This window comes from Sinocyclocheilus anshuiensis, unplaced genomic scaffold, assembly GCF_001515605.1.
Source record: "Sinocyclocheilus anshuiensis isolate Anshui unplaced genomic scaffold, SAMN03320099.WGS_v1.1 scaffold233, whole genome shotgun sequence".
Lineage (NCBI taxonomy): Eukaryota > Metazoa > Chordata > Actinopteri > Cypriniformes > Cyprinidae > Sinocyclocheilus > Sinocyclocheilus anshuiensis.
This window is the reverse complement of record NW_015540843.1, coordinates 93,097-104,609: the sequence shown is the minus strand read 5'-3', so window position 1 is coordinate 104,609 and position 11,513 is coordinate 93,097. Positions and strand designations below refer to the sequence as shown.

At 37.2% G+C, this 11,513-nt stretch overlaps 1 protein-coding gene across 1 annotated transcript; it reads right to left on the bottom strand.

Annotated features, from left to right (window-relative positions):
• Positions 1-4,504: 4,504 nt before the first annotated feature.
• Positions 4,505-10,755, bottom strand: LOC107687577 (suppressor APC domain-containing protein 1-like). Its single transcript, XM_016484963.1, has 4 exons — positions 9,594-10,755; positions 7,441-7,590; positions 4,824-4,979; positions 4,505-4,721 (listed from the first exon to the last, which is right to left on the bottom strand). Exons 1-4 carry the CDS (start codon positions 9,678-9,680, stop codon positions 4,629-4,631), a joined length of 486 nt encoding a protein of 161 aa, XP_016340449.1. The 5' UTR covers positions 9,681-10,755; the 3' UTR covers positions 4,505-4,628.
• Between the last annotated feature and the right edge of the window lie 758 nt (positions 10,756-11,513).

The following is an 11,513-nucleotide window of genomic DNA, read 5'->3' as shown; positions in this document are numbered from 1 at the left end:
GCATTGGCTCGTTTAGTTTACACTCGAAGTAGATTGGTCTATCGAAGCGATATCCCAATTCGTTGGTCACCGACGTGACTCGGGAGTGACCGACTGAAAGGGAACAAAGAATTATTCTTCTACTAAGAAATTTAGTTCTTTAGCAATGTTTAAAAAACTTAAAAACAAAATGAAGCTTGTTCGTGTTTTATTTAGTGTTCATTCTCCAAAGCCCCACGTTTTATACATTTAAAAATATATTATTAATCTTTTTGTTTTTGGGTTCATTTTATATGCCAAATAACAAATAATATAACTGATTCATATATTAACTGATTCGCTAATCAATGAATTACACTCTTAAAAATAAAGGTGCTTAAAAGGTTCTTCAAAGCAATGCCATAGAAGAACCATTTCTGGTTCCACAAAGAACCATTCAGTCAAAGGTTCTTTAAAGAACCATCTCTTTCTTACCTTTTTATAATGTGAAGAACCTTCTTTCGCCACAAAGAACCGTTTGTGTAACAGAACGATTCTTCATATGTTAAAGGTTCTTTATGGATCCATTTAGACAAAAAAGGTTCTTATTTTTAAGAGCGTATTTGGTGTATCTTACGGTTAAGGTCACAGTTATAAAAACTTAGGACATAAAAGAGACTTTTCCACTGACTCTGAAAAACATCAGATGTCCAAACAGAACAGTACCAAACAGAGATACCCTTTACAATACCCTTTAGTGATCAGTATCCAAAAAAAAAGAGCTCTGGAATTCTATAAACACCTAAAATGACTGCCCTGCAGTGTGAGGAGCAGAACTCAGTGCTCTTTCACAGCTGGTGCTGAAACTCCATCCAAACCAACACCCAACCAAATTATAAAAATACAAATACAAAAAATTACAGTACATTGCCTTTTGGAAAGAAAGCCACAAAAGAAAATGAAACTCTATTTACAACTGAAAAGTGATTACAAACCAGAATACCTGAGCTGTGTGAAAAAGCATAAAGTGAGAAAGACATTAACCAAATACAGACTGAGTGATGATTGTCTAGAAAAGTGAAAAGTGAGAAAAAGTGGAAAAAAGAAAAGAAAAGAGAGGACGGCACAGAGATGGCAGCCGCCAGAGCAGAGACTGTTTTCTGTGCTTTCTGTGCCTGTGGAAACTGAATTTCCTGCTGCACTGTGATCACTATCGATCCATGCACCAAATTATATTTCTCAACCAAATCCAGAAAAATTAAGATATATTTTGGGAGAAAACTCCAGCAGTAAAATATAGCACCCTGCCATAAACACAAAGAGTCAGCCAGTGGACAAAACTAGTGTCAGAAATATTGTTACATCTTAACATCTGTCTGAATATGTACATTTATTTATTTATTTAAAGTTTATTGTGTTATTTCTTGTTGTTTATAAAAAAAAGTATTTATGCATTCATATACATTTATTAATTTGTTTTCGTTTATGTAATGATTATACAATCATTACAATACTGTACAAGGCAAGCCGATAAAGCTCATTTAAATTTAAAATTGAATTGAGAGGGAGGGAGAGAGGGAGGGAGGGAGAGTGAGCTTTTGCAATTTGTGAACATAGATCAAAAAAGATTACAAGGGAGTGGAAAGATTGATCAGAGATGCATCAGAATTGGGGAGTCAGATGGCATCAAATACAGGCATTTTATTTTACAGACCACACTACAATTGGAAAAGCTAAAAACAGGCTTTGGGAACCAAAACATTTACCTGGTGTAGACCTGAAGCAGGATCCCTGAAAATATACAGCTTACAATTACAGTTAAGAGTTGTCCATATTAAGATAAATTGAAATATTTTGGATACTGTAATGCATTACGAACCAATGAGCAAGCTGCTATCACGCAGAACTGAATAGCTTTCAGTAGAACACCGCTGGTAAGGTACGTTAATTTGTTTCTATGATATTCTGCTGCTCTCTGCTGGACGGTCTGTGGTCTACAGTAGATTGACGCAATTCCATTTCGGTTTTGAATCAAATTTAAAGGTGGGTTGATTTAGTAGTAATAATAATAATAATAATAATAATAATATGAAAACTGATATTTTTTCTTTAAAATATTTAATAATAATAATAATTTCAAAAGCACAAATTCAAAAAGTGCCACTAATACAGAAAAAAATGAAAAAGGACATTTATCTGTTTTAGGTTACAATGTTAATTTATCTATTTAATTATACAGATTATGTTGCTTACTGTATGTTATTTATGTTAGTATGCACAGTTGGTGAAAACTGTGAAAAGAGTTTTCGTTTAAAAGTGGGGTTTAGAATGGGCTTGTGGTTTTAGAATTTCATACAAATGCATTACCACTGAAACAGCATTACATTTGAAATGACACATTACAGTAATAAAATGCATTTTAACTATTAAAGCCTGTATTTAAATGTTACATTTGTTAGGTGCATATATCATCATTCATTTCTGTAGCTTTTGAATTAATAGTATGTTTTAAATACACTGTCACTGATTTCGGTCTGGATTTAAATATTCAAATAAATAAAATATAAAATCTCTTATTTTGTGCAATATATACAGTTGTCTTTAATTAATGCCACTTTTGTTCTTTATTTTTAATGTAATTTCAGATTTCTGTTAGGGTGAGGCAGATGGAAAAGATATGGACCTAGATGCAGCTCTTAGCAGTTTAATAACAAAAATGATGAAGAAACATATCTGCTTAAAAATGGGTAAAACAAGAAGTGAGTAAAGGGCATATATACACAGAATAATGAGGAATTCAACAAGAAACAGGTGTACAACAATCAGTAACTATGGATAATAGTGAACAGAACATGAAAGGGATAGGAAACACATTAAAACAAGGAATACAAACTAAAAGTCTATGAAAGCTAGCCAAACCAAATGGTCACAAGGCTCTGGGTCCTTTGACCATGGTTTGATTACTGTACAAGCTCCAAGCCAGAAGACTGTGGTCATTCTGGTGGTGCTGGAGGGCTAAGAAGAGCTGGCGACTCAGCCCAATGGGCAGAGCTAGTGAAGGGGGCAGAGCCAGGAGCCAGGTGGAGACAGCAGCGAAGAAGATTGGAGGCTAGGTGTGACCAGTGGCAAAGGAGGAGGAGCTTGGAAGCTGGGTGGGACCAGAAGAGAAGGAGAATGGCTACTGGAAGAAACCAGTGGAGGGGGAGTGCTTGGGAACAGTTATGGACTAGCAAGTAAATGAATCCTGACAGGACCGGCAAAGGCAAACATGCCTCAGAGGTGGGAGCATGAGTGGGACTCCACTCCAGGAAGTCTAACTTAAACAATATTCCCTCCAGGACAGACACAGTTCAAAATAAATAGGGCTACATGCTCTAGCTCTGGGACAACCTTCTCCGTCAGTGGAGGGTCCATGGAGGGCATAGGCTCTGGCTATTGCAAAATCACTTGTATTAGTCATTGATCTAATACAGATTAGATTTAATAGATTTAATTATCATTAGATTTAATAGTCCTGATCTTGTAAAGACCACCAACTGAACAGATATTATATTGTTAGCAGTGTTTTGTGAACATTTAAAATGAGGGAGTAAATGTTTATATTGCTTGTCATTATATTGTTTTTGGAAAATATAAACATATTTTTAAAAATTCAACCAGCTGCACTGAAATTGTCACAATCAGAGTTAGTTTCGGTTTTGTTTTCATGGACTGTTAGTTTGTATTCCTTATTTTCATGTGATCAGAACACAAGAAGCAGGAAGGAAACATTTGTTTGTTTCCATAGTTGTTGATTCTGTTGTGACCTATTTCTTGTTGGGTTCTTCATTATCCTGCATATATATGCCCTTACTTTCCTCTGTTTGGTGATGTCTTTACTTATTGAAGCTGTTATGTTAAATTTTCAGCCAGTTTGGAATATCTGCAAGCTCTGATCCACCCGATCAGGACCAGATCTCTGTGTCTGATCGGATCCCCCTGACTGTGGAAGTGCCCATTCCCCACATTCCAGGGCCTTTCCATAGATAATGAGGAACTCAACAAAAAACAGGTGCACAACATAATCAATAACAACTGTAACAGTTGAAAACAAAGTAGTGTTCGGAACACTAGAAAAAGAAAGGAAACACATGAAAACAACAAATACAAACTAATAGTCCCTAAAAACTAAACCGAAACTAAATCTGATTGTGACATTTTCGGTGCAGCTGGTTAAAGTTTTTAAAATATATTTATTTTTTTAAAATACATAGTAATATAATGACAAGCAATATAAATATGTACCCCTCTTTAAATGTTTATATGTAAATCAAAACTAATACAAGTGATTTTGCAATACTAATTTTATCCGTAATATAGAATTTTCATTGTTCAATTATACTTGTATACTTCAAAACCTGTTTTGTATAAATGTAGGCATTTGAATCACTACTAACAAGTCAGATAAACAAATATTTTAAGAAGAAAAAAACAACAACAACAACTATTAAACATTATATCTGTAATTCTCTTTCAGTTAAATAATGGAAGACAGGGTGGACTGGGTGTATACCAGAGCTTAAATTAATTTTAACATTCAGTCTTTTCAAAGCATTTTTAACTATTTACCGTTAACTGTGTGATTTGAATTAAACCCTTTTGTAATTAAAGTTGAAAATGTGCGGATGTCATCAATCAGGTGTGCTGTAAAACACCAGCTGCTGAAGAAGTTGTGCCTTCTCAAGCTCCAACATGGAAATCTGTTGATTCTGCTGATTCACTTCCTGTATATGAAATCCACACAGTGCTTGTTATGTTGATAATAAATAGGACTGTGCAACAGAAACAAAAACAATAAGAATACTATTATTATTACTGATCATAACCTTGACCAATGTGGCATTGCTCCACCGGAGGTCCCAGTCCGATCCTCCACTCTCCTCTGGGGCCAGATTGTTCCAGACACAGGAGTCACTAATCAGATTACCCAGACTGCCATTCACACGCTGCATACAAGACCGCATAGCGCAGGACCACCTGCCCTGTAAGGTACAGGTAATTTACAAATTTCTTAGGACAAAAATGTAAAAGAAACAAATAAAATAAAGTACAGATAGGAAAGCCAATGTTTCACCAGCTGAACCAATGAGACACATGTAAATAACAGTACAACATATTGAACAAACTGTACCTCCATTCCTCATATCCTCACTTTGAAAAGTCTGTATAAGTACACCAAGTTTACTTAATCCTGCTTTTGTAGACCAACCTTTCTGCAGACTTTAGCTACAGTATAACCTTAATCAAACACACGTGACCAAGCTAACCAAGGACTTCAGGATCAAAAGGGATAGTTCACTCAAAAATTAAAATTCTGTCATTAATTACTCATCCTCATGTCATTCCAAACCTAAGACCTTCGTTTAACTTCGTAACAAAAATCCAAGAGCTTTCTGACCCTGCATAGACAGCAACGCAACTGAAATGTTCAAGGCTTAGAAAGGTAGTAAGGACATCATTAAAATAGTCCATGTGATATCAGAGGTTCAACTGTAATGTTATGAAGCTATGAGAATACCACGACGCATGCACCACGGTGCTGCTGATGCAGGAGCCAGTGTTCTGACGTAGAACCAGGATGCGCTGTGCCTTGTTTTCAATCAGAGGAAAGCACACGCATGCGTCGTGGTGCTGTTGTGAACGCTCGGCGGAGAATGACACGGAAGAGAAGAAATTGTTGAATAGTCGTTATTTTTGTTTTCTTTTTGCACAAAAATATTCTCGTAGATACTACGTTCATAACATGGACTATATCAGGGGTGTCCAAACTTTTCCTAAAGGGGGCCGGATTACATTTTGAAACTGCATAGGCCTATTTTGTAAATTATGCTTGGCGGGCCATATATAATATAGACTATTAAGACAGCTGCGGGCCGCTTAACATTCATCCACGGGCCGCATTTGGCCCGCGGGCCGTAGTTTGGACACCCCTGGACTATATTATCAATGTCCTTACTACGCTTCTGGGCCTTCAGTTCTGTTGCTGTCTATGCAGGGTCAGAAAGCTCTCTGATTTCATCAAAAATATCTTAATTTGTGTACCAAAGATGAACTTACAGAAGGTCTTACGAGTTTGGAACAACATGAGGGTGAGTAATTAATGTCAGAATTTTAATTTTTGGGTGAACTATCCTTTTTAGGTTTGGCATTTAACTGTATAGTTGACCCAAAAACGAAAAAGTTGTTCCAAGTTTCTTTCTTCTGGTGAACACAAAGAAAATATTTTGAAGAATGTTGGTAGGCACCGACTTTCATTTTTTCATACTATGGAAGTCAATAGGCACCAGCAACTGTTTGGTTACCAACATTCTTCAAATTAACTTCTTTTGTGTTCAGCCGAAGAAAGAAATGTATACAGGTTTGGAACAACTTGATGGTGAGTAAATTAATTTTACCATTTTTGGCTCATGTATAACTTGTTTTCACATGCGTACAACAAGGAATTTCAGAAATAATTGTGATACCTGTGCTACCAAGTTGGGATGATCCTCTGACAAACAGATAAAGTGACGTGACATGTGGCCAAGTATGGTGACCCATACTCGGAATTAGTGCTCTGCATTTAACCCATCCTAAGTGCACACACACAGCAGTGAACACACACACACACCGTGAACACACACCCGGAGCAGTGGGCAGCCATTTTTTGCTGCGGCGCCCAGGGAGCAGTTGGGGGTTCGGTGCCTTGCTCAAGGGCACCTCAGTCGTGGTATTGAAGGTGGGAGAGAGCGCTGTACATTCACTCCCCCCACCTACAATCCCTGCCAGTAAGAGACCCGAACCCGCAACCTTTGGGTTATGAGTCCGACTCTCTAACCATTAGGCCACGACTTCCCCAAAGTTAGAGGAGGGCTCGTCCGGGATGAAGGATCAGGTCTCTGGTCGATGTCATTTTGACACCATTATTTTGGTAAAATAAATTTTTCTTCATTGATAGTATGTTAATAAAGTTTCGTAAGCAAAATTGCACACAAAAAACCGTCTCAGGTTACTTATGTAACCATGGTTCCCTGAGTAGAGTTGGTGTTTTTTCAATGTATGCTTCAGACACGGGTCACGACGAGGCGTTCCCCATAGCGACCCCTAGAGGACGCAGTTCGAAGTTCCCATGAAAGGGAATCCTTATTTCATAGTAGATATCAGTTACGCTGGTTATATTTTTTGGAGGGCTCTGGCACTAACCTGTTTTAACATTGGTTGTAGGCCAGTGGTTTTCATTCCTGGTTTAGGCATCTATAGTACTGTACATTTTGTATGTGTACCTTATTTAACAACCCTGATTAGATCATCAGCTCATTGAAAGATGAAAAGTTTTGAATTAAGTTAAAATGTGCAGGTATTGAATTGAAGTCTGCAGGAACAGGCCTCCTTATACTTCAGTTGTATACCCTTGCTTTTATGTGACAGCAGCATTACTCAGGTGTGATTTGTGAAGGTACATACCTCTCCATCCAAGTCTCCTGTGCTGAAACTAACTTGCCTTTGTAAATTCAGCTTCAGGCGATTCTGGTACCACAGCTGTGTTTGTTCCACAACCTGCAGTCCAGCCCACAGGACGTCTTTTTGTCTTTCCAGATCTCTACGTCTCTTTAGCTAAAAGAAACATTAATTTATCATAAACATTGAAACCCCAAACTACATAATAACTTTGTGTTTTGGCACATTAAAAATGTCAGAATTAAGCATTACGGCTGAAGCATATCGTGAAAGACAGATTAATCAGATGATATTTGTCCATTTTGAGATTACTGGCATTGGTCGATAACCTGTTTGGCCGATTAACAGAAGTGTTGCTCCCCCTACAGAAATTACGCAAGTAACTATTGTGTAAAACAAATGTTTTGATAAGAAAAAAAATCTTATTTGTGTCTCATTTACTATGCTATTGGAGATCAGCCACCCAAACTGCCTTGGCAATCATTGCATGATCCCAAATGAAGCACTATATACTATGTACTCATCCGAGCAGTGTATGAATTACATTACTGTGCAAAAGTCTTAGGCCATTATTATTTTCACCAACAACAACAACAAAAAAAGTTTTTAAGCCAGTTATTTCTATCTTTTGCTGTAGTGTGTCAGTGGAAAATATCAGTTTACATTTCCAAACATTCTGTTTGCACAAGGAGTCTTACAACAGCCAGTGCTCCACACAGAGATCTGATCTCATCACCATCCAGTTTGTCTGGAATGACATAAAGAAACAGAACAAACTGAGATATACTAAATCCAGAAGAACTTTAACTTTAACACAAGTGTCTAAAACTTTTAACAGTACTGCAACTTTGCAGGTAATTTTCTTAATGTGTCTTGGAGATGTTGCCACAGTTCTTCTGGATGTAATCTGTCTTAGTTTCTTCTGTTTCTTCATGTCATTCCAGATGGACTTGACAATGTCCGTGGGATCAGTGTGGAGCACACTAGCTGTTGTCATACTCCTTGTGCATAAAAAAATCTCACTGGATTATTACAATTAATGGCAAAATTAATGTTTGGAAATGTAAACTGATATTTCCTACACACTACAGCAAAAGATAGAAATAACTGACTTAAAACCTTTTTTGGTGAAAATAATAAGACTTTTGCACAGTAGTGTATATTATTTTGTCATTCATAATCAGAGTCTGATAGTCCTCCCTCCACTATGTAATTAATTGGGTGCGTAGAGAGTCCAAAGTTCCACACTTCATTTTTCAGTGCATCACCAGGGTATTTAAAGTGCACTTTTTTTCTTTTTCTTCTAAATTTCAGTGTGAGCACACTTCTTGCACTATTTATACTACAAAATGGCATTGAACACAAGTACGTGATTTGGGACTCGCTTATTACTTTAACAATGCCCTAGCAGCCAGAAGACCTCAGCAACCATCTAGCACAGTAGCTGTTGTCAGACTCCTTGTGCATACAAAATCTCACTGGATTATTACAATTATTGGCAAAAGGGATGTTTGGAAATGTAAACTTATATTTTCTACTGACACACTACAGCAAAAGATAGAAATAACTGACTTATAACCTTTTTTGGTGAAAATAATAATGGCCTAAGACTTTTGCACAGTTGTGTATATAAGATTATTTTGTCATTCATAATCGGAGACTGATAGTCCTCCCTCCACTATGTAATTAATGGCTGCGACAGTTGGGTGCATAGAGAGTCCAAAATTCCACACTTCATTTTTTCAGTGCATCACCAGGTATTTAAAGTGCACTTTTTCTCTCTCTCGAATTTTCAGTGTGAACACACTACTTGCACTATTTATACTACAAAACGGCATTGAATAGTGCACATGTACGTGATTTGGGACTCACTTATTACTTTAGCAATGCCTTAGCAGCCAGAAGACCTCAGCAACCATCTAGCACTTGCCTAGCAACAACTGACAAATGCCTTGGCAAGCATTTAAATATAAATATTAAACCAAACTTTAAGATTCTTGTTTTTTGTTTTGTTTTGTTTTGTTTTTTTTGAGGCATGTCCTCACAAATACTACTTTTTAAGTTTCATCACTATAGACAAATCTGTCCTGATCCAAATTGTCCTATCCCATGTGAGGAACATTTTCCTCCAAAATTACACACAGTAGACAATCTCTTACCCAGTGGAAGCAGTGCAGTGCGTCAGGGCTGTAGAGGCTGTTCTGGAGAGGAATAATGAGGACGGTGTAATAGCCATCACATGCCATGTGTTCAAACGCTAGCACCAAACTCAAGACATAATACAAAATGAATAATCAGGACAGAGAAGGCAAGAAACAAATAAATATGAAGCCTTGTGAGAATGAGCAAAAGAGGGAGGGACGGAGGGAAGGACGGATGGAAGGAATGTAAATAGATACTCAGGAAAATTTCTATAAAAGCTGATGATGAACAGCATCTGTAGTTATGATGGCTGCATTACTTACACTGCAAAACCAGACCTAGAAACATGCACCTAAAGATGATAACAGAGATAAGATTTTGGGATTGTAAGACATTATTCCCCTCAGCAAGCTGTCAATAAGAACCCTGAGCTGTCAGTTGAAACTGGAAACACCTGATTTCGTCTCTGCCATCATTCTGAGTTTTCTGTTCCAACATGTTAGGGAATGTGACTGAACCTGGACTGAAATAATAACAGGAGTGTTAACACAACTATTTGAAAATAAACCAATAATATTTCAGATGTAAAAGTAGCAGTGTTTACAGAAACTGAGCATGGGGCCACATTTATAAAGAAGCCAAATTTATAAAGAAATCCAACAACTGAAACTGTTGTTCATTTTACAATGGTTGCATAGGACTTGATACAGAAAAACATGACTCAAGTTATGTTCAGTTATTTCAAAATATAGTTATAGGAGCATTACTTCTCATGCAGCTTTAAATGTCAACACAAAACGGACCTCTTTTTAAGTCTTGGCACATTTGAGGCTGCTGTGTGACACGACAGACAACTAGTTGTTCATACAGTTCCCTTCACATAGCAGGGCTTTGCCGAAAATATGGTTGTAAGTCCTTAAACTTTATGGGTGTGAGTTTGGTTACAGAATGCAGTTGTCAATTCTGTAAATAAATTAATTGTGTATGAATGCAACCATATTGATGACTCAAATACAGGACCGACAACCATATTCTGCTGCTGTGTGAACATGGCATTAGGTGTCTTCAACTATATTGTACTTAAATAAAGAACCGAAAGCTTTGTGTATATTATGGCTTTGTCTCTGTACTTCTGTTCAACCCTGTTATGTTGTTACATCCACCCTTTAAGATTGTGCCCAAAACACCTCTAAAACCAGTAAACTAGGCAGGGAGATCAGCAAACCAGCTTACACTATTTCTTTATGTCTCTTTAACAGGAAGAACATCACTAAATGGCTACTTGATGGCTGCTCTGTCAATTCTTTGTCATCAGTTAGGAACCTAGGTGTGCTATTTGATAGCAATCTTTCCTTTGAAAGCCATGTTTCTAGCATTTGTAAAAATGCATTTTTTCTCAAGGTTAGATTATTGTAATGCTTTATTGGGTGGTTGTTCTGCATGCTTAATAAACAAACTCCAGCTGGTCCAAAATGCAGCAGCTAGAGTTCTTACTAGAACCAGGAAGTATGACCATATTAGCCCGGTTCTGTCAACACTGCACTGGCTCCCAGCTATGACATCGTATAGATTTTAAAATCTTGCTTATTACTTATAAAGCCCCGAGTGGTTTAGCACCTCAGTATTTGAACGAGCTCTTATTGCATTCTAGTCCTCCACGTCCGCTGCGTTCTCAAAACTCTGGCAATTTGATAATGCCTAGAATATCAAAATCAACTGCCAGATACGGTGGCAGATCCTTTTCCTATTTAGCACCCAAACTCTGGAATAACCTACCTAACATTGATCGGGAGTCAGACACACTCTGTCAGTTTAAATCTAGATTAAAGACACATCTCTTTAACCTGGTTTACACATAACACACTAGCACATTTCTAATATTTAAATCCGTTAAAGGATTTTTAGGCTGCATTAAATAGGACAACCGGAACTGGGAA

What these genes read in the sequence shown, in the direction of transcription:
- LOC107687577 (XM_016484963.1), bottom strand. Translation starts at nt 9,680, where the DNA reads ATGGCATGTGATGGCTATTACACCGTCCTCATTATTCCTCTCCAGAAC. An exon ending in CAGGAGACTTGGATGGAGAG is followed by an intron (nt 4,980 to 7,440) that starts GTATGTACCTTC and finishes TGTACCTTACAG; the next exon opens with GGCAGGTGGTCCTGCGCTAT. An exon ending in GCAATGCCACATTGGTCAAG is followed by an intron (nt 4,722 to 4,823) that starts GTTATGATCAGT and finishes TTTCATATACAG; the next exon opens with GAAGTGAATCAGCAGAATCA.